At 46.2% G+C, this 25,556-nt stretch overlaps 1 protein-coding gene across 2 annotated transcripts; it reads right to left on the minus strand.

The window, feature by feature from the left end:
- Positions 1 to 1,732: 1,732 nt before the first annotated feature.
- LOC104339428 (broad substrate specificity ATP-binding cassette transporter ABCG2-like) lies at positions 1,733 to 21,672 on the minus strand. Of its 2 annotated transcripts, XM_075422745.1 has the most exons (16): positions 21,461 to 21,671; positions 18,753 to 19,036; positions 18,123 to 18,182; positions 16,710 to 16,824; positions 14,207 to 14,359; positions 13,287 to 13,444; positions 12,019 to 12,170; positions 10,707 to 10,811; positions 9,247 to 9,512; positions 8,608 to 8,690; positions 8,140 to 8,229; positions 6,685 to 6,809; positions 6,163 to 6,317; positions 4,675 to 4,764; positions 3,330 to 3,439; positions 1,733 to 2,465 (listed from the first exon to the last, which is right to left on the minus strand). In XM_075422745.1, exons 2-16 carry the CDS (start codon positions 19,034 to 19,036, stop codon positions 2,318 to 2,320), a joined length of 2,094 nt encoding a protein of 697 aa, XP_075278860.1. In that variant the 5' UTR covers positions 21,461 to 21,671; the 3' UTR covers positions 1,733 to 2,317. The 2 variants fall into 2 exon arrangements, with proteins under 2 accessions (XP_075278860.1, XP_075278862.1); XM_075422747.1 differs by lacking the exon at positions 4,675 to 4,764 and having other exon boundaries at positions 21,461 to 21,672.
- Positions 21,673 to 25,556: the final 3,884 nt, after the last annotated feature.

Below are 25,556 nucleotides of genomic sequence, written 5' to 3' on the forward strand. Positions count from 1 at the left end.
GCAAGAACGAACAGCCTTCATCACAGCAGGAGGAGAAAGACAAATAGCAAGACGTAAACCGTGCCACGAGTTTACTTTTTACCAGCTGTAAAAGGCACTGAGGCAGCACAGAAAGAGCATGGGTTGTGCTTGAGGTGGCTGCGCTGTCAATTCGATTATTTCCCTCTTTCCAGCACCGTGACTGAACCATTTATTGAAAGTGCACCAGAAGCACTTTCACACTGAAGACCAGTTACAAAGGCTGCTGCTAGCCTGGCCCTCACAAACAAACTCTCTAGCCTTATGTTTGAGGATGTTTTGCTTTGGCTTAGCTAGTCCACTTGCATCTGAGGGTCTGAAAAAAGCAGCTCTGCTTTTGCTGATGTTGTGGTGAAGAGACAACTGCTAGCATGCTACAGTCTGTCTTGTGGTGACTGCAGCAAGCATTGTTGCTGTAGTTTCTACTGCAGTGTCTATGTGGGGTTTTTTTCCGTCCATAGTGTAATTAGCACTATATATAGGTGGTGCAGCTAAGCATTAAGTCTGTTAGAAAGATATGCCAGTGCTAAGTATGGCAGAACTCAGAGGGTTGTCATCAGCGGTGCTGAGTCTAGTTGGAGGCCTATAACTAGTGGTGTCCCCCAGAGGTCAGTACTGGGCCCAGTCTTGTTTAACTTCTTCATCAATGACCTGGATGAAGAGTTAGAATGTACCCTCAGCAAGTTTGCTGATGACACCAAACTGGGAGGAGTGGTAGATACACCAGAAGGCTGTGCTGCCATCCAGCGAGACCTGGACAGGCTGGAAAGTTGGGCAGAGAGGAACCTGATGAGGTTCAACAAGGGCAAGTGCTGAGTCCCGCACGTGGGGAGGAACAACCCAGGCACCAGTACAGGCTTGGGGCAGACCTGCTGGAGAGCAGCTCTGTGGAGAGGGACCTGGGAGTGCTGGGGGACGACAGGTTGACCATGAGCCAGCAGTGTGCCCTGGCTGCCAAGAAAGCTAATGGGATCCTGGGATGCATTAGGAGGAGTGTGGCCAGCAGGTCGATGGAGGTTCTCCTTCCCCTCTACACTGCCCTAGTGAGGCCTCATCTGCAGTGCTGTGTCCAGTTCTGGGCTCCCCAGTTCAAGAAAGATGAGGAGCTACTGGAGAGAGTCCAGCGGAGGGCTACAAGAATGGTGAGGGGACTGCAGCATCTCTCCTACGAGGAGAGGCTGAGGGAGCTAGGCTTGTTCAGCCTGAAGAAGAGAAGGCTGAGAGGGGACCTTAGAAATGCTTATAAATATCTGAAGGGTGGGACCAAACTCTTTCCAGTGGTGCCCAGCAACAGGACAAGGGGCAACGGGCACAAACTGAAGCAGAGGAAGTTCCGTCTGAACATGAGGAAGAACTTCTTCCCTCTGAGGGTGGCGGAGCCCTGGAACAGGCTGCCCAAGGAGGTTGTGGAGTCTCTTTCTCTGGAGATATTCAAGACCCGCCTGGACAAAGTCCTGTGCAGCCTGCTCTGGGTGACCCTGCTTCAGCAGGAGGGTTGGACTAGATGACCCACAGAGGTCCCTTCCAACCCCGACCATTCTGTGATTCTGTGAAGTATACAAATTTTTACTTAAAAAAAATGGATTTTCCTCCCACCCTCTTAAGTAGTAAATGTAATTTTTGCTGTTGGTGGGTTTTTTTGGGAGCTTGTTTTTGTTGTGTTGGGTTTTTTTTACAGTACAACAATACATATTTCTCACTCTTCTTAGATGAGATCTCTTACACCACTGTTTAATCAAGCAAAAGTTGTTTCTGCAAGTAGCTTCTATTGAGAAGCTATTAGGACTATTCTTGCCTGGCAAGGAGCACTCATTCCCTGTACTGACTTCAAACTCAAATGCATACCCAGCATGCTGTGAATGGTCTCTGGCTCTGCTCAGATGTAACAGGCACTAACAAGGGGCAACATATCAACACTTATATGCCATCATCACCTTATACCATTCATGATGGAGAAGCTCACATGTTCAAAGGAAAATGTTTCTCTTTGAACAATTCCTGTATAAGTTGGCCACAGAAGAAGAATGCTTTACAATATATAGTTTGATATGTACCTAAGGAATTATGAGAATTCTATTCTCTTACCAAAAAAATCACTTACACAATGTACATTGATGCATTTCTTCTTATAGACAAAATGATACAATCGTGTGGAGATCATGCTCCAGAAACAAGGGGACAGGGTTCCCATCTGAAGTCCAGTAAGGGCAGTTGAAATCTTTTAGCAATCTCCAGTAGGCCCTATCAAGTTTTACAGTTTTAAGACTGGAGAGGCTGCAGAGCAAGGCAGTGTGGGAGTCTATGTGAACTTTCTCATAAACCGGAGTTTTGCATAGGCAATGATAAGGAAGATAACAGTCATGCAGAAGAGAGCCACTATGTTTTCCCACATTGCCCAGTTGGTAGGTGTGATTCCTTGGCTGCACAGGTATGCTTCACCAAAACACCTGCAGAAAAGCATGGGACAGAAGTTGGTATTACTATATGGTGCAAGTCTTCAGGTAATTACTTTTATTCCTGCTCCTCAAAGCCTACCTATCACTAAAAAAAGCTCAAGGGACAAATCTAGATCTCCGTTTCTCATCATTTTTCAGCAGTATCCTAATTGTTGTTTATAGATAGCTGGCAATTTATGAGTAAACCTCAGAACCACATTAAACTGTGATAATTACAAAAGCATTAGTTTCACACAGCAATCATAGGAGGTCCATAGCCGGGGTTTGGGGTCCAAAACCTCTGGAAACAGTGCTCTAGCACTCTTCCCTGCAACAACCTCAATTTGCCAGCCCTCTAGCATGTGTCGTGAAATACTTGCATTGTTACAACTTACAGTATCAATAGTGAAGAATATTTCAAATGGGGCAGTAGCATTGGGAGATTGATACCTTGGCTCTCTGTTGTATCTGCAGGGAGGTTAATATTTACAAAAAAGCTCTGAGGGGCAGGCATGTTTCTGGTCACAAGTCTACTGCTTCCCAACAACTTTGCAGCTGTCCACACGCTGCATTTCCATTGCTAAGTGACCCTGGGTTTGTTTAAGAAAACTGATAAGCCAGGGATAGGTTATTAAAAACAAAATTTAATTCAGTTAATCCACCTATTTTTAGGAGTAAAGTTTCATCCCTATTTCGCTCTTGGGTAATTGTTAAGTTTTACTATATAATCCTAAAATGTATTATTTTGGGACATATTATTGAGACTGGCCTGTGAGTAGTTATTCTGTGAATGATAAAAATTTGAAACGGTCAGACTTCTCTTTAAGCAAGCCACCACAATTCAGGCCCAAGAACCACCACGAGTTAGAGACTTACATTTCTCCTGAAACACTGGGGGGACAGCTGCCTGCATCTCCCACAGATGCTGTAACATTTGGCTTCTCGCCACAGAAGTAGAGGTCTCTGAATTCATTCACTTGAAGAGCCTAGAGAAAGAGGCAGACATCAGATTTTTACAGAGTTAGCAATCTGGGGTGCTAGAACTGAAACACCTCAAAGGAACTGGATTATTAGAAGACACCATCCTTGGAATCATATATTTATGCTCTTTTTCATTTTGAAGCTCACTGCCTTTGTGAGGAACTGCTCCATGTTCTACATGCAGGATGGTTCAGTGTCTGAGTCTTTGGCTTCAAAGTTATGCTGCAGTGATTTAGCCATGGGTTTCTGTCATGCCAGCTGTGAATTCCTGTTCATCCACTTTCATCTGGGTCAGTCTACTGGCCTAGAAAACCACGTGGCTGCATGCAGACACCCCGGCACCAGCACACTGAAGCAGATGGTACAGTCAGCCAAGGCAAGAAGGGAAGGGTTCCCTTGCAACTGGCAACCTGGGCTAACTGCAATCTCAGGGGACACTTCCACATTCAGCAACTCTGATAAAATATCTCAGTAATACCCAAACAGGGAGGTCTCACACATCTCCTGTCCCTGATCCTATGTTTCTCTTCCACTGCCGGTCAACAGGGTCCTGCCCACACCACCCTGCACCAGCTCCAGCATTCATTTCACTCATTTTTACTCAAGCTTTTCCTCCCAAATAGGCTTGGCCAGGATGAAGACAGGAGATACAAGCACAGCTCCCACCCATGACCAGTGGGCAACCTGCTATGTCTAGTAACTGTGTTTCAAGCAGCTGCGCCCTTAGCTTTCTGGTACCCCAGCTCTTTATTATTCAGAAATGGCAGTAAGTCATATTTCATTTCAGAGGAAGCCACAATGAAGATTGAGAAACTCAGGCATTATGGTAAATCCTTTAACTAGTTGGACAGTCATTAACCTCAAACTGGCCACCCAAATAGGAGCCTCTGGAGAGGCCATACAATATTTGACTTTATTCTAAACCATAGGGATCAACTATTCAGGCTAGGAATTAGCGTCTCACTGCACAGCTTGCCTGCTGCTGTCCAAGCAGCACTGATTTTGTGTCACAAAGGATTTGTTCAGTCTCTGAGACTTCCACCTCTCACACAGAGATTTGACTTTTGCTTCCTTTTTGGGATTGGCTGGTTTGTTCTTCTTTTACATGTTCATGCTTCCTTGCTTCCTTGGAAAGAAACCCAATCTGACTTAAGAGAACTTCATTTATACTCAAAACCTCTCCAGGAAGCAGCAGTGTGGCTACATTACTCACAGGAGACCGACGCTACTTTTTACTCACACTGAGGCCGTATCGGGGGATGCTGAAGTACTTGAGCCAGTTCAGCCAGCTCATTATAGAGGGGAGGTTTACTAAGAGGCCTGAAAAGATCTGAAATAGAACAGAAGAGACTACTGAGTCACAAACTCTGTTTACTGCAAACAGTGCCATTCCTGCACAGATATTGCAGTTGCCCACCACAGGTGCACTGGGACAGATGGACATCCTACTGCTGTTACGCCTGTGCCTACAGGCATGAGGTTCAAATCTTGCAGCAGTCCCAGCCAGCTGGCCCAACAGCACACCCAAGTACTCCAGCTGAACTTCTTGCAGAGAGGTCAGAAAGGTTTTCTACATCCACTTGTGAGCTAAGAAGCATGCATGCTAACAGTTTCTTCTGGAGGACTATGTCCTGTGGTAGGGCTAGCCAGAGGCTAAAGAAAGATGACTGGGAGATGAGGAAGTAGAGAAACGAGAAGGAAACCTTTAGGGCTGTTACTGTTCCAGCTTTCCCCTCTGACCCTAGATCTTGTATCTGTGCTCTCTCCTGCCTGGAATAAGGTTTGCTCTTTTACTTCTTAGCACAATTGGACTTCATAGCTAAACATAACGCTTCAGGCTGTGTTTCATTACAAGCGTTCTTGTGCTTACCCTGCTGTCTTTCAGGATGTGCATGTGCCATTCCTTATATGCTGTGACTTAATCCAATGTACATCAGCTACCCTTCATTATGTATACACACTTCTCACGCACAGCAAGCATGTGAAGCGGTACACTATCACTTAGCTTATTGCAAAAGCAGGTTAAGTTGCAAATCAAAGAATAAGGGATGCGTAGTGGGCTCAGAATATGTATGCAGACAGCTACCAGTAATCACCTGACATGAGGTACTTTTTACTCTAAAGCAAATTGATAGGCCTCACAGTCAAAAAGTTTCATCACTAACATTATCTCTTTGAAAAAGAATTCACATCCCTCATCTATGAGTAGTCAAAATTCATTTCTCTCTCACTTGTTCTCTCCCTAGTCCTTGAAGAAGAGTGTTGAAGTAATTTCTGGAACCCAACGGCAATACTGAATTAAAGAAACAGTATGCTCCTGCTAATCCCACTGGGCAATAAAAATTAATGCAATAAAATCAATTGATTGAAAGTTTATTTCAAGATTTTTTTCCTTTTAAATGATCTAGTTAATACTGGAAATGCAAGATTTAAAAAAAAAAAATAAATTTTTGTAAGGACAATTTTAAAAAACTCACTTTTTCAGGGCACACAGTTTGCAAAGCTCTGGTGGCATCACACCTGCTGAATTGCACCCGAGCAATGGTTTGACCCCTAAATTACAAGTTGGCAGAAGTACATCTTTGACTACAGTGACAATAAAATCACAGGCATGGGGTTGACATGCTATTGGACTGTGGATTCTCAGTCTGCTTAGGGCTGGCTCAATCCAGTCCTCTCAGCCTGTCTCACCTCCACCAAAGGAGCCCACACAGCCTTATATACTTACAAGCATCAGGACAAAACAAATAGTGATGAGCAGATTGGCCACAGCCACCACATCCATCCCAGCACTGATAGCCAATGACATGGCCGTGGACGTGTAGGACACCAGTACCACGGTCAGCATGTAGAAGAAGAAATGGCCTGCAACAGGTTGGTATCCTGTCAAAAAACAGACAGGAAAGAGTCCAGTAAACAACCACATTATGAATCCCAGAGAGGTACTCTTGAACTCCTATACAAGAGAGAGAACGCAGGAAGAAAGATGAAGTTTGGAGTTGGCAGGAACCATGCATGCTCCAAAGGCCCAAAGAGCATCACCGAAAGATGTGGTCAAGTAGGTCCCCATCTTAGATTGCTGGTGTCTCTGCCCCTGCCCCAGAGTCCTCCGAAGTTATGATGCCAACCACTTAAATCAGTTGAAGGTTCAACTAGTTTCATGTTATAGATATAGGAATTAAACTCTGGCCAAATCAGAAATCAAAGGTGTTGGAAGATGACAGGTTCAACGAAAGCATCAATTCTTTACCAATCATCCAGTAACTGATGCATGAGAATATGACGGCTGGAGCAGTTCTCATGGGCAGCAGATCTCCTATCATCAAGGCCAGGAAGTAGGCAGACACACGGTAATATCCACTGGTGTACTGATGGCTGCGAGGACAGGAAGGAGGGGAGTTGTACAGGTTTAGAGCTTATCTAGGAAGCAGGCTCAGTGTGTGTGTGTCTGGTTTATTCTGATTTGGTTTCTGTGCTCTCTACCACTGACTCCTTCTCTATATGCAAGTTGCTTATTTTCTCTGTGCTGTCACTTCCCACTCTGTAAAGTAAGGGCTGATTTATCTCACAGGTGCTGCAGTCATACTGAGAGCCCTCTGAGGAAAGTGAATGAAATGCTATGTGAATTCTAAGTAACATATTGGACAAAAGCTCCTAAATCTCATTTCAAAGGGAATGATCCTTAACACAAGAACATGGGAAAGTATTAGACTGCTAGTAACTGGAGCAACACTTCATCCACAGCTAACTCATACAGCTTCTTCCAGGGGAGAAGGAATGATACCCAACAAAGGGAAAACACCTTTAGGACATAAACTGACCTCCAGTTCACAGGGCAATTAAATGTCATCATAATTGTTTTGCTGCTTAATGGAGCTCATGAAAAGAAGCTTTAATTGGTGAGGTGCCAAAATCCCCATTGACACAGCTGGTTAGCTAAGCTGGTAAGCAGGGCAGACTGGCAAGAAATGTCAGTGTGTGGGAGATTCACTCCTGAGCAGCTGTTAGGGGCAATATTAAGCTACTCTGAGCAATGTGGATGGACATGTGCATTCCAGGCACAAATCTCCAATTTCTTCTTGACTGCATAGGACTGCATAGGAACTGTCTCTTGCCCTTTCATCCTGTGAGCTGGAGGCTATTCCAAACTACATTTTCAATATACATGTATATATACATGTGTGTATACAATATATACATGTATTTACATATGTATACACACATACAAACACATATACGTATATATAGAGATGTGCTTGATTATTAGGGAGCTCTTGTAAGCCAGCCAGCAGCCTTCTTCACCTGACCATCCCTTGCAAAGCTCTTCCAAGAACTCGCCCTTCATCTTTGCACAGTCTTACCACTTTAGAACCATTGCAAGACAGCATTTCAACCCTGTCAGCAAGAGGACGGGCAAGGTTCACAGTCTGCAGGATTCACAGGTGCTACCAAAAGCAGGTAGGAAAAGCACTTCTCAATAAACTCTGACACAGCAAGCATGCAAAAGCATTTTATTTCTCCCCTCCTTCCCCCACCTCTTAGCATTTCAGCTCCCTGCTCTACAGACCAATTTAGCATTACTATTACAATCTGATGTTGCAAGGGAGCAATCAAGTCTTTGGTGGAAATAACTTTGTTTAGCCTGTAAGATACTTCCCCCACCTCACTCCAGGGTATGAGACAGTCCAAGTGCCTCACTACTTACACAAATAGTTTCTTGTCCTTGATGAACAGCTCAATTGCAGACACACTGGAAAAACACTGGTTTGTGGTGACAAAAAACAAGGATCCAACCCTAGAAGGCAAAACAGAACTGTTAAAAAGTGTGGAAAAATCCTATATTGACACTGGCAGCCTCAGACATCATCATATCATCAAGTCAGTGCTTTTCTGTCTCTATCCACAGAATGGATATTTAATTTCGCTACTGTAGATCTAGCTGTAAACCCAGGTTTATTTCTGTACCTTCCCTTTCACATCTCCTTTGTACATATGTGCGAGCCTGACACAACTGCAGTCACTTAAGGCCTCCGGCGATACCATACTACAGTGCATTGAGGCGTGTGAACTCAACCCTTCTTTGTGGTCCAAGGGGATCCCAAGGCCTTCCCTGTGGCTGAAACCTGTCTGCTACAGATAGAAAAATGAACAAAGCTGTGGCTTTCCAACTTACCGATTCTGAATGCCGCTTTGATCCAATTTTACACCAAAAAAGATAGCACCCACAACCAAGGCTAGAATTATGGTCACTGCAATCTAGAAGTGGAAAGAAGAAAGAGAAAAGGGAGTCCTTCAGATACATAAACATGGACAAACTTATCATTAAGGCATATGCAGGGTTTAAGATTCACACCTGCCTAAAATTTTGCTGTTGTGAGCCAATGTATACCTATAACACACATGATTAAAAGCCTTATGGCAAATTTTCCGAGTTTATCCGCTTCACTCTTCTTCCTCTGATCTCCCTTGGCTGGGAATGGTTAGTAGAAGCACACTCAATGAATAACCCAGTTTAAAACTTCAAGTGAGGCACAAAATTAATGTCACCCTAGAAGCACCCCATGTGAACCAGAGAATGGAGCATTTCCTCCTACTCCCCAATCTTCAGTGCAGTAGTCTTTGTGCTAAACCAAAATGGAGATTTTTTTCAAAGGCAACAACGGTAGCTGGGCATCTCACTCCGCTTACGTGGCAGTGGCACAGGACTTTCCTGTTTCCCTGCCTGCCTTTCAAAACAAAAGTCTTTCCTACAAACTCAAATTGTGGGACTGAGAGCAGAGGGAGTCTGAGACTTTTAGTAATTGTTACCTACTTGTGCAACAGAAGCCTGTGGGTTCCTGATGAGGTTTTTCAGGGAACGCTTGGACACCCAGTACAGTTGGGTGAGAAATCCATTTGCATAGGTAATCTCATGCCCCTGCTTGGTTACACTCTGCTTGCTTCCCCGTCGAAGCTCCACTTTCCCCAGTGCTTCCTTTGTGCTCTGATACAGGCTGGAGTTGAGATATTTCTGGTGCAGCAGATCTACCACACTGCTGTCCACGTTATCTTCTGCCACTCCATTTTCACTGTTCACCTCTGAGTGAGAAAGACAAGATGTGGCTTGTGATTCCCCATGAACCCTACCTTCAGACACGGCCCATCAACACACTCAGCCACTTTGAAGGCTGAATAAAAAAAAGCAGGAATGCCAACAGAATTTGAATTGTTCAAGCCTTAGCTCTGAGCTTAAGAGGCTAGCTTGAGTGAGGCAGTTTCCCTACAGTTTTAATCAAACCTAGTTAATCTGCCTGTTCTTTGTGGGACAAAAATAGCAATATTCTTAGAATGACACACCAGAAAACCTTTATTTCACTGAATTTTGGTGAAATCACTGTTTGCTCTGATCCATTTCCCCATCCCCAAAGAGAACCATCACAGAAACTGTACCCTTGTCATAATGGACATGCTACAGCATCCCCAAACAAATATTTCCCAACATTTTACTCACTATATTGAGTTTCTTCTCTAATCTAGTTCCATTATAGAATCATAGAATGGTAAGGGTTGAAAGGGACCTTAAAGATCATCTAGTTCCAACCCCCCTCTGCCACGAGCAGGGACATCTTCCACTAGACCAGGTTGCTCAGAGCTCCATCCAACCTGGCCTTGAACACTTCCAGGGAGGGGGCATCCACAACTCACCACCCTCATGATGAAGAATTTATTCCTAATATCTAATCTAAATCTGCCCTCTTTTAGTTTAGAGCCGTTCCCCCTTGTCCTATCACTACACACCCTTTTAAAAAGTCCCTCTCCATCCTTTCTGTAGGCCCCCTTCAGGTACTGGAAGGCTGCTATAAGGTCACCCCGGAGCCTTCTCTTCTCCATTCTTTCCTACTGCTCTGTAAATCCATTGCTCCTTAGCCTATCTACCCTGTCTTCTCTGCAGGAGCCTCTTATGTGACTGAAAACTTCTGTCTTCTGTCAGCTGTCTCTTGAGACTAAGCAATTCTAGTGTTTCAGTCCTTCCCACACATGTTTGTAAATTACTAATATTTATCACCGGTCTCCTATATTACTGAAGGAAGAAAAAAAAACCCATTTAAAAGCTTTCTGAGCTTTCTTTTTCTCTTTAAAGAAGGCTGAAGCAAAGTATATCTATTAGTAGGAAAAATAAGAAGATAATGAAGTGCCCTTAGACTGGAGGAAACACAGAATAAAAGCTTGCCATCACCACATACAATTTCCCTTCTACACCAGCCAACAGTGGATTCATCCTCCACGATTTACCTTTTCCTGCATCCACAGGTCTGTGGTCTGCCACAGCAGTTGAGTCACCATTTATGACATCAAGGAAGAAGTCAGCTGGATTGTTGAAGGGTTCACATTCATATCCTTAAAAAAAACCCACATGCAACATGTTTGTATTGTACAGAGCATAGCTTGGAAGGCCAGGTCTGATACTATATCACTCTTCCACAATGCTGTTACATGAAAACTTCACTGCTTTCCATGAGCATTAGTTTACAGCAGTACAATGGACAGGATTTAGGAGCTGGTGAATCTGAGGTATCTATACAGAGCTTCAAAGTTGTTCATTCTCCACTAATTTCAGGCGAGGAGAAATCTGTAACTTGCTTCTACACAGCTCAGCATGGACAACTCTTGCCTTCTTCCCAGCGCTGTTCAACCACATCCCACTCTGCAAGACACACAGTTCCTCGGTAGAGGCTGCTGGATGTCTGCTCTACAGCCTCAGATCCTTGCGCTAGAAGCTCAGCTCTTGCTTGTGTTTCCTTGGCCACAAGGAAGAGGAAGGACTGTCCAAGAGTGGCTTCTCATAATAATATGGTTCTAGCTATGGGACAAGGAGGAAAGAAAGGAAAGAAAAAAAAAAAAAAAAGCAAGGATGCTTCTTCTACAGCATTCCTGTGAGAATGGAAGTGAGGTGGGATACTAAGAGGAGAAGTAGAAGCAGGTTAAAGCATCCCCCACCAAGCCAGGGAAAGCTCACAATCCAATGCGTCCATGGCTGCATCTAGACTAGACTGGAAATTCACTCCATATTCTCTGTCTATTATAGTCAGAAACCTTCACCCTGCTTACTTGGAGAGGGGGCAGACACTCAACAGTGCACCTATTAACCCGTCTTCAGACAAACCATGATTTCGTCCTCTCGGTCGCCCATCTGCACTCAGACTAGAGCAGATTCTTGGATCAGCCCCTACAGATTGCTGCCAATCTGCCAGCTGTGGTTCAAAACCCACTGGGTCTGCCACCCAGGCCTGATAGAACTACAAGCACCATCCTGTCTGTTGTGCATCATGTTTCTAAATGTCCAAGTGTTTTGGCGGTTTTGTCCTGATGCAAGGCAACACAAAGGCAGGAGAGAGCCATGTTCTGTGTTGTCTGAAAAATTTCAGTTTTATCATTATGTTTTTTTCCTGTTCTAACATAACACTGTTCAGACTGTATGTGTACACAGCCTCTAGTATCCTAGTGATAAAACAGCACAGGACCGTTACCCAGTGCTAGGGTGAGACTCTACCCACAGATTAAACTCATTAGCCAGTTGCCTTTGCTCTTGGCACAGAAGACTTACCAATAGAACTGAAGTACTCCAGGGCCTGCTTCGCAGGACCATGGTACAGCACCTTTCCCAAAGCTAGTAATGTCAGACTGTCAAACAGCTTGAATATGGAGTAGCGGGGCTGATGGATGGAAAATATGATGGTCCGCCCTCTTCTTGAGAGACTGAAATAGAAACAAAACATCTCTCAAATACACAAAACTTTGCATTTCAGAAAGGTCATGTTAACCCAAACGAAACATAAATATCCCAATCCAAGACAAGTACTTGTCAACTTCTCAGGGTCTTGACCCAGAAAAGCTGTAGTTCCCCCTCCTCTGTCACTGTGTCAGATGCTGCTTGCAAGACCTTCAAGACAGCATCCGTCATTACAAGAGACTGTCATTGCAATCCGGGTAGACAAAGTATGATGTTCTCTGTAGCTAGCAAAAGTTGAGGCCACAGCTGTGTGTAAATCCTCCTTTACATGTTTTGTACATCAGGCTTCAACTTGACTAACTGGAATGGTCCTGCTGCACTCAATCGCAGTACCAGGCCTTACATAGCAGACTGTGGCAGTCTGCCCAGCTGAGATTTCTCTTAGCTCTTCTGCTGAAGATCTATTCTCTAAGAAAAGCCAAAACCAGTTTTGCTTCAGGTTTGTCAGATGCTCTTGCAAGTGCTTTAGCACTGATGCTAAGCAAGTATCCTTGCTGATCAAACACCTCTATCCACAAACAGCAGAACAAAATGCCCCACCCACAGGCAAAACCAGCAACGTGCTACAAACCCAGGAGGAGGGTTAGGAACTCATTAAATAAGCCTTGTTTGGCCCTCTTTGTACCGGAAAACAGTTCATTTCCAAAGCACAGGAGATGAAGGTAAACAGTGACAGTAAACATTGAGGGTAAACCTGCAGGTGAAGTCTGATCTGAGTTCAAGGCTGTTGCTGGAGTGGAGCAACAGGCTTTGTAACAGACTCAGCTGTAAGGCCAAGAAATTATGATTACAAGGCCTGACCTCCCAGTCCACCCCGTCTGTGGCAAAGGGAAGCTGCCCAAGCTACCTCTGCTTTTTTGGTTCCAATCCAACATTTGCTGTGGAAAGATTCCCACCAACTTCAAAAGGCCATGGACAAGACCCAAATAAATAATCTACTACCACTTCTACTTGTCCAGCTTGTTTGTTTGTTTGATTTTAAAAAAAAAGATCACTGTAGCTACTCAGTCCTAACAGCGTTCTTTTTTTACTGATGATCTGACAACAAAATTGCAGCAGAGCCCTGAAGAACTGACTCTTACTTCTTCAAGAGGACAAGGACTGCATTGGCTGTGCTGGCGTCAAGGCCAGTTGTTGGCTCATCCAGAAAAAGGACGGGTGGCTCTGTGATGAGCTCCATCCCAATGTTGGTTCTCTTCCGTTCCCCTCCAGACACTCCCCGGATCAATTCGGTTCCTACCTACAAGCAGAAGAAATCAGGTATTTGCTACAAGACCTAGTCAGTGCATGCTCTCCAGTTCAGGGCTTTCCACACCCAGCAGTCCTTTTCATTTTCAGAGTTCCATTAGCAAACTTTAGGGCCAGCAGCAGATAATGGGTCCGACTCAACATGAGGGACTGTGTAGCAGTAAGCAGAGCCTGATTTTCAGAGGTACCAGGCACCTTATGACTTCAGGGTACAAGGATGACACTGACAAGGAAGAGCCAGGATGAGGCCACAGCAGTCAGAGGTGGCTTTGGTGTTCAGGGATGCCTTCTGCTGGTAGCTCGCTTGCTGCTACAGTAAAAGTGGGGTAAGTAAAGTAAGAGTAAAAATGCTGCTGGGAGGAGCAAACTCTGCACAGAACCTCTCCATCACAGCCCAGCTTTCCATCCCTCACAGCTTTCAGTGCTGTAAAAACAATTTCCCTGTCTTGTCCCACAAAGCCAGGAAATGACTGAGCAGCTTTCCAAGGTACGATGACTAGGCAACGTTTTCCCCTCTGAACTTATACAACATGCTAGACGTAGTTCAAAATTCTTCCCCTTTTAGTAGCAAATATACATACCTCTTCTCAAGCTACCTCCCGAGCTGGAGACTGATTTCTTGTGTGCAGCATGGTTTAGTCAGGTTCCTGCTTAGTTTATTGCAGCTGCACTACGTACGCCATACTGCCCAGAGTCAAGTAGTTCAGTCTCCAGAGGTAGTAAGATTTCTGAGAAAGGTATTCTCTCTGCTCACCTTAGCATCAGCCACTTTGCTTAATCCCAGCTCGCTGATTATCTGGGCGACTCGCTCTTTCTTCTCTTCAACACTGATGGAGCTGGGGAGTCGCAGGGCAGCAGAGAAGTGCAGGTTCTCCCTCACTGTCATTGTGCCCATGACAACATCATCCTGAAAGCAGTACGAACAGACAGTTGGAAAGCCTCCTTCTCAGCTACCTGACTGGGCACCAGAGACTCTGTAGTGGCAGCTGCTGGATAAGCTGGACCACAGTGGAAACTGGACTGAGGGACAAACCCTGCTTCAAAACTTACAAGACACAAAATTCAAGGTCACTCAGTAGCAGTCAAGAGGAGAATGCAGCTCTGCAGGCTCCCAGCTTACACCAAGCACCACCTCAGCCTGCTTTCAGGCTCAGAAGGGCTCAAGTGCCCATTTTGTACTGCATGTGCATTTTCCTTACCAGCCAAAGGGAGTCAGAGCAGGTAGTTGATTTTGTAAAGTGTTAAACTTCTGCCAGTCCAGCTCAAGCCAACAGACATTGCTAGTGCTCAGTGTTCAAGGTAGACACTCAGTGAGTCACCCAAGCCAGCTCTGTTCCCCGTTACAAGCCATATCTTGCTGTGGTCCCCAGCACCTGCCAAGTTCAGCTGCCAACAAGGAACTTTCCTCAGCTCCTCGCTGGCAGCAGGTCCTCAGAGAAGCAACAGTATTGCACTAAGATGCTCCTTATTTTTTCCATGTCTCAACTATCTATAACTCCTGGGTACAAGATCTTACTCTAAGGGCTACCCCTTTAGAAAAGCTTCAACAGTCTTGTGCATTTTGAGTAAGAATCAAATCTATCCAGTTGACATACAGGCAGGCTACACCAACCTGTACCAACCATGAGCCAAACAGAGTTGACATCACGTCCATCCAGAGCTCCATGCCTCTACATCACCCATGCTTTGATATTTGAGCCAATTCTGCATCCCACTGTATGATGGGAGAAAGGCTGCAACACTGGGCAGCTGCTTAGAAACATGCTGGTTCATCAGGCACCTTTCAAATCTAGTGCCCTTTTGGAAGGCACAGCCCCTAAGCTGCAGGGCAGCAGATTCGTGCCTGCTTTGGGACTCCTTCCACATCAGATGTAGTTGATCAGCAGCACAAAGGATGTGCAAGCCAACCATGTTTGGCACTGGAGTTAACAGAGGAAGACTGAACACGCTGCTGTGCTAGAAGTATGTGACAGATTACTCAGCTTGTAGTGTTATGATAAACTGGTTTTGCTGACAAAGCTGGTTTAGGAATTTCCTACCATGACTTCCCTCCCCACACCCCCTCAGTCTCTCACCCTAGCCTCCCATTCCTCATCCTCAGATCCACCAATACAACTGTTGGGTCACGACACACGAAACTAAACTGTGAATTTAAGCTACCTTACTACCAAACGTAACAAACTGTGGCATGACACCATCACTTGCAAGGCACAAGTGGAGAGCCCACCAGCAGTTTTATACTGATAACACATGACTTAGCATGTCTATGTGCTCATCTGCATAAGACTGACCCTCAAATTATGTATGTGTTTAGGTATTTCGGCTTTAAGTGTTATTTGTAGTCTTTGGGCCATCTTTATAGATCCAGGGAGTACTGCACAGAGGTGGGAGGGGAGAGAGACCACGTAATGTCTCACCTAGTTGCCTATCATTGTAAGGTTAAGTTTAGTTGCTTTGGACATTTGAGAGACAATTGTCTCAAACTGGGACCACCTGCAAGAAACTTCCTGGCCATTCATAGAACACTGAGGATTTGGGGATCTTTGACCTGCAGGATCTAGACTCAGCATCAGTCTCGTCACATGCATCCTCCCAGAGCCCCCCCAGCTGGCACCTTTCTGAAAAGCTGCCTATTTCATATCTGTCCGCAGTCAGAAGCCTGGATGGTTTCCAGATTTGGCTGCTCATATGGCTGCCAAGAATCCCCTTCTCCTCAGCTCCCCCAGGGCTTTGAGGGTCTATTATTGGTCCAGGCCTCCACCCACTTCCACAGATTCAGCCAGCTTTTCCTGTCTCTGTGTGGAATGAAGCTCTGTCCCAGCCAGCCAGAATCAGAGGAAGAACAGCAGGGATCTATTTACTTCCGAGAATTATTGTCTGATAGTTTGAAGGTACTTCTTCCAGCTCAAACTGCTTCTGAGCTTTACAACAAGAGATTTTGGGTGTTACGGCGTTTTTCCTCACTTTTTTTTTTTAACCCTTGCTAGTACTTCAGGGCAGAGTCCAAAGAACAAGCCACAGTGGCCCAGAGGTTTGGGCATCCATGTGGCTTTGGGAAGACAAAAGTCTCTGTGCTTGACTTGGCTGAAGTAACGGTTTGATCCTCTTGTCTTCCACATCCCAGAAAAATACTGAGTACATCTGAGTTATCAAATTAGACTCTGGAGGGATCATTGAAAATTACCACTCTTTTTGCTTATCTTATGCGGTCTTCCCTCCCAAGGGCTCCCAGGCCTCCACTGAAGGCAGTTACTCACCTGCACAACATATCCTGAGATGCACTTGAAATTTGGAGGCTGTGGGATGCCATCTATAAGCACTTCTCCAGACAGGCCTGCTGGGTCCTTTCTGGCAGCCAGCACATCTAGGAGACTTCAGACAAACACCAGGCATTAGGTTTAGCAATAACAGCTGCTTTTACCTTTGACTGGATAAATACCACCAGTCAGGACTGCAGTTACAGTCTGCTCACAGCATGCTGCAAACCAAAGGGCACAGAAACGGGCTTCCTCTACTCTGGGGGCTTTAGCTCTTTGTACAGAAAGCCTTGGTGTAGACACAGGATTTTCCAGCACAAGGTGTGCCACAGCAGTATGATAGTCTACAGACCCTCACAATTCACAGCAGTCAACCCCCTACAGACATCAACTCAGTCTCCGTATTAACACACAACCTCAAATGTACACAGACAAAAGCACTCTGCCAAGTAGTGGCAGTCTGCTCTCCAGCCAGGGGAGCACAGAAATAACTAATCTCAAGGAAATTAATCCAAATGGGTATAAACAAGACTAGAGTTAAGATTAATTCCACAAAGTAATTTTGTTTTAACGTATCACTGGATTCTCCTTACTGCTAATGCAGAGGCCAGCCTGTCTGCTAGTTAAGTAAGCACCGCCTTGATGAATTGCTGCTCTTGAAAACGTCCTGATTAGCCAGTAGTCTCCTTAGAGAAGATCAAGGGTCACCACAGACACACTTGTGTGAACCCTGGCCATATGTGCCAGTCTCTGACATTCTCAAAGGCAGAAAGTGACGAAGAGCTCTCTTACCATGGTTACACAGGAGAGAAAATAGCATCATCATGGGCTGGAGATAGTCTGCATGGTATTTCTCTGTGCTTTCACCCAAAGAACTCAAGCACATGTGCACCCCCACCAGCAGGCCACAGCCAAGTTGGGGTGAGGATCCAGAGCATCCTGCAGACTGACATTACACCCTATTCCTGTCAGTTGTCAGAGAGGAATTTGGCCTAGCATCTTCAAGGGAGTCTTACTGCAGTGACTTCACAGAGGATGATGTCTCCTGCCCAGAGGGAGCTTGCACCCCCTCCCCACTCCATGACAGTTCTAGGACAGAGCTTACAAGTGAGCTCCAGTTACCCCAGTTCAGTCTGGTATCTTAACTCATGCCAGCACCAAAGGTGACTGCAGTAATATGGACCACCAGTCGGAGCAGATGAGGGGTGTGACACCGCTGCAGGGCAAGAACTCCAGCAAAGCCGACAGCAGAGGGCCACAAGGTCTGACTGCATCTCCAGATTTCTCACAGGCATGCAGAGGTCTGAGCCTGCGGATCCCTCACATGTTCTGAGGGTTGGAGCAACCCTCAGAACCCCAAATCCTCTTTGAACAGCTGACTGTCCATTTGAAGGAGCAGAAGAAAGTACTCACGAAGATTTACCGCTCCCCGTTGGCCCCAGGATAGCATTCAAGCCTGGCTTCATAATGCCACTGGAAGAAGGAAAGAGTTATTTCCAAATAGAGGACTGTTCACATGCAGCTCACAGTAAAGGTGTGAACAAAATGCTGTTGAAAGGAAAACTTAGAGATTATTAAAAACTTCTCCTTAAATCTGAAATCAATAATCATTTTTCCTTTCTTGTCCCAGACTGCCAGTCAGAACAGAACCAAAGCTGGACATAAAAAGCAATCTACAAAAGACAGAAATTAAGTGTCTTCCCTGCTGAGCTGGGTCTTGAAAAGAAGAAACAACCCCTGTTTGCTGCTCATTTCCTCCAACTGCAGCCTGAACTGTAGTTAAAGGAACCCTCAGATCTTCTGGCAGAAGACTTCATACAAGTTTGGTCCTAATTTGCTGAGATCAATAACTGAAACGGCTCCAGCTATATCCCGGCTATTTTGCCTAAAAGCAAATTAGAAAGTGCTCACATGAACCGCGTACTGGAAGGAGGGTAGTCATTTCTTTACCAGCACAGATGGATCTGGAAGGTATTGAGGTCACTGATGCACAGCAGTAGATTAATTCCTACCCTCCAGTGTTTTATTTAAGTAAGAACTTACTAAACATTATGAAGGATCTTCTTTTCCACAGTTGTCCAATTACATAGGAATCCACTGGACTGCTTAATGGAGTACTGGATGTTATGGAAACTCACAACAGAGCCCCGAGGGGATCGGAGGGACTCTCGTATTGGAAGAGAACGTTGGAAATTGCGTGCTCCTTCCTCTTCTCCAACAGAAATAATGCTGTGATCAAATGTGTCAGCCATCATGTCCTTGTTACACAGGTCCAGCTCCACTGCATGGAGTTTTTTGAGGTCACTGTTGTTTTGAGAAGTTCCCATCTGTTGAGACAAAGAACACAAAAACATGCAGAAAAGGAGATATGCGGGCAAAGATTTCTGCAGTAAGTGCCTTGGAAAAGCAAGTTCATGCACACCACACCAATCCTTACATGTGTCAAGTTTCCAAAAGGATGGACATCCACACTGGAAGACAGCCAGTAGTCCCCAGAGGCACAGAAACCCACAGATTTAGAACAATACATGTAGCCTTTACAAATGAGACATGTCTGTTCTTGAAGTGATGCTAGCTCAAAGAACATCTAATGAGGTAAAACCCAAGCCCATCTGCGATGGTCACCATCTTGCTCAACACAGTGGGGACTACAAATGCAAGCTGCTAAGACTCAAGCTCCCTTCGTTCAAGTGTCACAGGCTTACTTCCCCTCACACCCCCAAAAAGCGAGCAGAGAAATCCTATTGGTGAACCTGTATGAAGACCCACAGGAAGAAAACCAGTTGTGATTATGAAAATGAAAGCCAGTCACATGCAACTTGTTTGCTGGCACAAGTTTGTTTTGGATATACCAATGTGGTTGAAATAGCAATTACACATGTTGCTTATCATGTTTTAGTCACACTGGTATCGAGATACTTCACAACTACAAATAGGAAGAGAAATTTGGATTTGTTTGCAGGCACCATTTACCCTGAAGAACAGTAGAAGTTCCCCCTTCCACAGGGAGAGAGCTGGGAGATCCCACAGTAAGGAAATACATGGTACAAACTGGTACATTAAGGAAAATTAAATATGGTATCTATTTGTAATCACAAAGTTATAAAGCATTCTGCTTCAAGCAGATACGCTGCCTCTGTCGCTCAGGATGGGAGCACCTGAAAGGGAGGACATATGAAGAGCAAAGGGAAGGACCTGTGCTCCCTGGGCCTGCATCACAGCCTGCATAGTAGGGAATATATCAATAAGGGTATAACCATTAATATTGATTCACTTATTAGTCACAGCAGTAGAGCTCTTTTGTCAAGGGCTGCTTCCTTTCTGTTGCTGTAACTGGAGCCCAAGTTTGGATCCCTTCACTCATTTAAAAACAAGAAAGTTTAAAGTTCTTGGCTTGACGTGGTGTGTGAAGAACTTGGAAACTCTACAGTCCCCAACTTCCGCGGCCTGTGCAAGGCCTGCGCATAACTTGTACCCTGCCTTTTAGCCAGGTGCCCTCACAGCCGTAAACCTTCCTGTTCCCTTTCCAGGGAACTACAGCAAGGAAGAGAGTAATTACTGCATGTCCCTTCAAGAAATTGAACACGACAGGTTAGACTAACACATTGGTGTAATCATTTACTTCCTTTCTAGCTGCTGGCATGACGGTGTTTGTTGGCAAGCTAAAAATTTACTGCAATGTTGCAGAAAGCCAATGCAGTCACCAAGCTAACTAAGAGAGCAAGGTGAGAGAACTCTCCACAAAGACATCCACTGCTGGTTACTTGAATTTTGTGTGAAGTTAGGTGTATTCCACCAATCACTCTTTTCCCAGCATCTGCCTTTCTTTCTTCCCAGGACTGAGAGGGTGATAACCAGTAGGACCAACAATATCCACCACTGCAGAAGTGGTGGATTTCTCAGGGAGAGAGATGGTCATCCTTTTAAGAAACTGGAAATACAAGAGCCAGGTTTAAAGAAACAGGAATTGCCCTTTCCTCTCTGCCTCTTCCTATCGCCTAAAGTCAAGAAGTTGCAGTAGTTTTTTTCCTGTATAAGTAAAACAAAAGTGGTGGGGAGAAGGAAGGGTTGTTTAGCTTGGACACATCCTGAACTCTAAGGCTGGTCAACCCTGGGAAAGCCTTGCTTATGGGAAACAAGAACAGATATTCTGGTTACGTCGGCAAGAGCAGACGTATAAGCCTGAAAGGTTGCACAACAGATGAGGAGAAAAAAAGTCAGGATGACAGCAACACCAGGGGCAAAGACCTGGTTAGACTTTTGAACATTTGACTGCATTGCATACCTCTCATGTTCTGGATAGGTTCTGTAGTTAATTACACCAGAAATCTTTTAAACAGGTTTTTGCAAAATTACTGATCGGCACTGGCATGCTGCGGGTATGTGCAAGGATGACAGGAGGATGGGAAAGGCTTTGCAGAGGCTGCAGGTAGGGTCAGGCAGCAGCAGCACCACACACCACATCCACCCAGCCCCCCACTCTTGCCCGACGGGCTGGATCCGCTACTAAGCCAGAGCGGCGAACCGACTTGGCCCACTGAGCTCCGCTTTGCTCCCCAAGACCTTGCCCGCCAGCGGGACAGCCCCGGCCGAGCCAAGCCGAGCCGGGTCAAGCCAGGCCAGGCCGGGTGCGCTGCCCGCTGCAGGGCCCCATCCCATCCCATCCCATCCCATCCCATCCCATCCCATCCCATCCCATCCCATCCCATCCCATCCCATCCCATCCCATCCCATCCCATCCCATCCATTACCTCCCGACTACCGCGGCGCTCCGGGCGACGGCAGCGAGGCTCTGGTGGCGGCGCTGCCTTGGCGGCGTTTTATAACCGGGCCCGGGCGGCGGGTTACATAAACGGGCGGCGGCGGGTGCCCGCGCTGTCACGCAAACCCCGCCGGGACGCGGGCACAGGCGGCGCCGCCAGGCAGAGCGGCCCGGCCCGGCCGGTGGCTGCGCGACCCCCGGGGCGGAGCCAGCCCCGGCTGCGTGAGCCGCGCCGGCGGAGCCGGCTGCGCCGGTGGGGGCGGTGGGTCCGGTGGGTCTGGGGCAGCGGCGCGGCGGAGCCCCCGTGCGCCGGGATGCCGAGGGCCGCTCGCCGTCAGCCCGCCCTCCCGTGGAGGGGGAGGCAGCGTTGCTCGCTCGCTGGACGCCAGCGGAGGGGGGAAGGGGCGTTGGGCACGAGGCGCCCGTGGACCGCGCGCGGCCCCTTCGCCCTCCTGGCACAGAGGTGAACGGCTGGGGGGCGGGAGGCAGCACCCGGTCGCTCTCCCGCCTCTTGGCAGACCATCCCGCCCAGGGGGTGGTTCCCGGCCGGCTGGCTCAGCCGGGGCCGGGGACAGGCCTGGGCGCCCCTCCGAGGGTGGTGAAGCCACGCTGATGTCACACCTTCGGAAGCCGTGTGCTCCGCAGGCGCTCCCCGGCTGGGCCCCAGGGGGTCACGGCGGGCCGCCGGGGCTGCCGCTTGTCCCTCGGGCTGCCTCCCGGTGCTGCCGCGTGTTCCCAGCTGGGAGAACGTGTGGAAGCAGTTAGATGGGATTTCCTTCAGCTTGCTGTCACGGTTTCTCCTCAGCATCCTGTTCCCAAGTGCTATTGTCTTTATAAATAAGCTTGCTCTCTCCAGACTCCCTGGTGTTGTAAATGCAGGAAAGGCTTGCTTTTATGGTTTGTAAATATGATTTATGTAAGTGTTGTCAAGTCACCATATTAATTGCCTCTGGTTTGACTACCCTCTGCAGTTCTTTACAGCATTGCTTTTTTCTAACAACATCTCATGCTAGATCAATTTAAGGCTCAGCTAAGCCAAAGCATACTTCTAGCTACCCAATCAATATCAGTAATAAAAACTGCGAAGGTTTGCCTGTCCCCTTTCTGACACTTGCCCCTCTCCAGGCATGTTGATGCACTCGATGCTGTTGATGCACTAGGCAGAGGATATCTCATGTGCCTGCATTGGTCTACAGGGACGACAGGAGCCCAGAGAATATGAGATTATGGGGGTAATAGCCTTAGCGATCTGTCAGGAGAGCAAGTTCTGCTGTAGGTACACCCAAAGATCAGGCTTGCTGAACAAAGACGTTATCTTCGGTCACTCTATGGGTCAGAAGCAGACTTGAGTTCATGCTTCATTTGTGATTTAACTTCCCTTTTCGAGGAAAATCTGCCTACATTGAAGACTTTTACCCTAATGTTTCACCAAGCATGCACATCTGCCTGACTCCAAGCGTATTTCAAATCTGAATACTCACTAGCCCTCAATGTGCTGCAGTGACAACCCCCTCATCACATGCCTGGGACAGTGGAAAAAAAGAAGTCTGTGTGCTTGGGAGCAGACATTAGCATTTTCTGAGTCATGAACATGTTGCTCCACATAGTGCCTGCACAGTGATGCAGGAGAAGCACTCGCTAAAGGAGCACAATTCGAGGTTTGGGTTACTCTTGACAGTTGGTTTCAGTTGCTCAGCTGCTCCTCAGACTGAGGTGATAGAAGCCTTCATGCTGGCGATTTCGGGGAACAGTGCTGCTCCTCCCATGCATCATGGGATGCAAAAAACACTTTTCTGACCCCTGTACCTAACCACATCCTTGGCGGCACAGAAATAGACAGAGACTTGAAATACAGGGAGGAACCAGATCTGCCAAACAGAGCATTTGGTTGGAGGCTCTGGCTTTCCTCTGGCCCATTCTTCAAGCAACAGTCTTCTGGGCTTCTTCAAGGATCTTTTGATCCTCAGCCTGTTCCATCTCCCACCCCAACTGGGAGTATTTTTCAACTGTATCATTTTACTGATCTGGTTAGTCTAGTTCATACATGTCGCTGAGGGACATTTCTGCCAGTACAGAGGTAGAAAACAGTGGCCAGGGGTATGTTTTTTTTGAAGACGAATACTCCTAACAAGCCTGAGGAGAGCCTGATGTTACGCATGGTATTTTTCCCTCACTGTAGCACTCTGTAGGTTGGTGGGTGCCAGCTCTGCTTTCTGCTGCTCATCCACAGAAAGGGGCATTTACCTTGTAAACTGCCAGCCTTTGCTTCTGATTGAAGGTTGTGGTCTTTACAGAAAGACAACAAAGGCGTTAGCCCAGCATAAAGCTCTGGCAAACACCAAGCTACAAAGCCCTGTTATATTTCCTCAGTGACGTTAAACAAATAATGCTACAGGCCTTGCCTTGATACACTGTGATAGCAAGGCAAGAGCAACCTGGTCATATTTCAGATCTCATGTAGATTTTAGCACAGATTTGGGGTGTTTGCTCTTACTCCTTAGTCCCTGCTGCCTTGAGCCTCTGATCTGTATGCCGCTACATGGTCACAGAGCAGGAGAGAACATGATACTGTCCTGGGCATAGCAGAAAGTCAGGCTTTGAGGAGTCCTGCTGAAAAGTGGCATTCTCATTTGCAGCTGATTTGAATATTGCTCCTTTCCGATGGGTTCTGGTCACGTTAGACATGTCCTGCATGTGCCCCAGCACACAGAGTGGATAAGAAGTTACTCAGGACTACGAGTTCCACTCCCTGCTGAAGGTCCTGGTCTCTTCTTCCCATCTTTCCAAAGCCTGAGCCACAGACAAACATCCATTTGAAGGGGCTGCTGAGGGTTCTCTCTAGTCCAGCTTTTCACATGGGCCAAGACTTGCCACCACTTGGTCAAGTCAGACATGGCTTTGTCTATGAGAATTGCCAGGCACAAAATTTTCAGATCTGTTTCTCTACTGCTTTCTTTATGATGCTGCTTTCATTGTCCTGAGGATCCAGGTTGTTTCTTAATCTTGCCTAATGCTGAATTTCATAAAGTTCATGAAATATTTCAGGGACTTGAGTCAGCAAGAGAGTGCATGAGAAATATGTGCAGGAGGAGCTGCATGCTGATGAGTACTGCAGCCTTCTCTACTGAATGCAGCAAGAAGCAGATCCCAGTGTTTTCTGTACAAAAGCAGCTCTGAGATCAAGGCAGAAGACAGCAATATCAGACATGGTGCATGAGAAAGAGACATTTCCTAGCTCTTCTTTTCCAAAATTTCCAGTAAACCATTCTAAAAGACACACTGCACAGATACGTACGTATGTGCTGAATCTGCTGCATCTACAAATTCACCACCCTAAGCACAAAAAGTGCCTTTTCCATGTTGATTGCTCGTCATGTCAAAGCTAGTGCTGACTGGCCTCCTTTAATTGGTTAAAGTGCTGATTGCCTTGGGGATGTTGGCTTTTGCAAGACTTACAGATTATGTAGAAGAAATCTCAATTTGTCGTGTTTTGTTAATCATTCAGTCTGTTATCTGAATTCATAGTAGCACTAAATCCTGAACTGGTTAAAGATAAGACAGGATTCAAGCGAATCTAAGAGTAAAGGAAATCAATGTTTAACTAGTGTGCTACACTGAGATATCATGGGCTTGACTGACAGAAGTCACAAATAGCTAAACTATAGGATCAATGGAACTACACGTGTGTTATCTGAGTAAAGCAAGTACTCAGACAAGGATATAACGTCTGTACTCTAAAGTATCTACTGCATCTAAACTACCATTGCAGTTCTTCAGTAGTTAAAAAGCTAGCATCATAAATGTGCTCAGATATGTACAGCTCCAACTTGCTGCTGTTAGTGATGTTACAGAGTACCTAGGACTACCATAAGATGTACAATAAAAATACAGAGACATACTCCTTTCCCTCACAGTCTGGACAGATAGATGATGAGAGGGAAATAACACAGGTGGAGGGAGCAGAAACTATAAGGTCTGATGAGAAAGCTGGGAACAGAGACCCAGACCAGGGATACCTCTTAGCCATACTGTATAGCAGCTACGAGGGAGGTAAGCTTTGGGAGCCTGCTAAGAAGAAAGGAAAC

This window comes from Opisthocomus hoazin, chromosome 6, assembly GCF_030867145.1.
Source record: "Opisthocomus hoazin isolate bOpiHoa1 chromosome 6, bOpiHoa1.hap1, whole genome shotgun sequence".
NCBI classification, from domain to species: domain Eukaryota; kingdom Metazoa; phylum Chordata; class Aves; order Opisthocomiformes; family Opisthocomidae; genus Opisthocomus; species Opisthocomus hoazin.

What these genes read in the sequence shown, in the direction of transcription:
- LOC104339428 (XM_075422745.1), bottom strand. Translation starts at nt 19,036, where the DNA reads ATGGGAACTTCTCAAAACAACAGTGACCTCAAAAAACTCCATGCAGTG. An exon ending in GCAAAGTGGCTGATGCTAAG is followed by an intron (nt 13,445 to 14,206) that starts GTGAGCAGAGAG and finishes TTCTGCTTGTAG; the next exon opens with GTAGGAACCGAATTGATCCG. An exon ending in TCCCCCGATACGGCCTCAGT is followed by an intron (nt 3,440 to 4,674) that starts GTGAGTAAAAAG and finishes CTCTTTCTCTAG; the next exon opens with GCTCTTCAAGTGAATGAATT.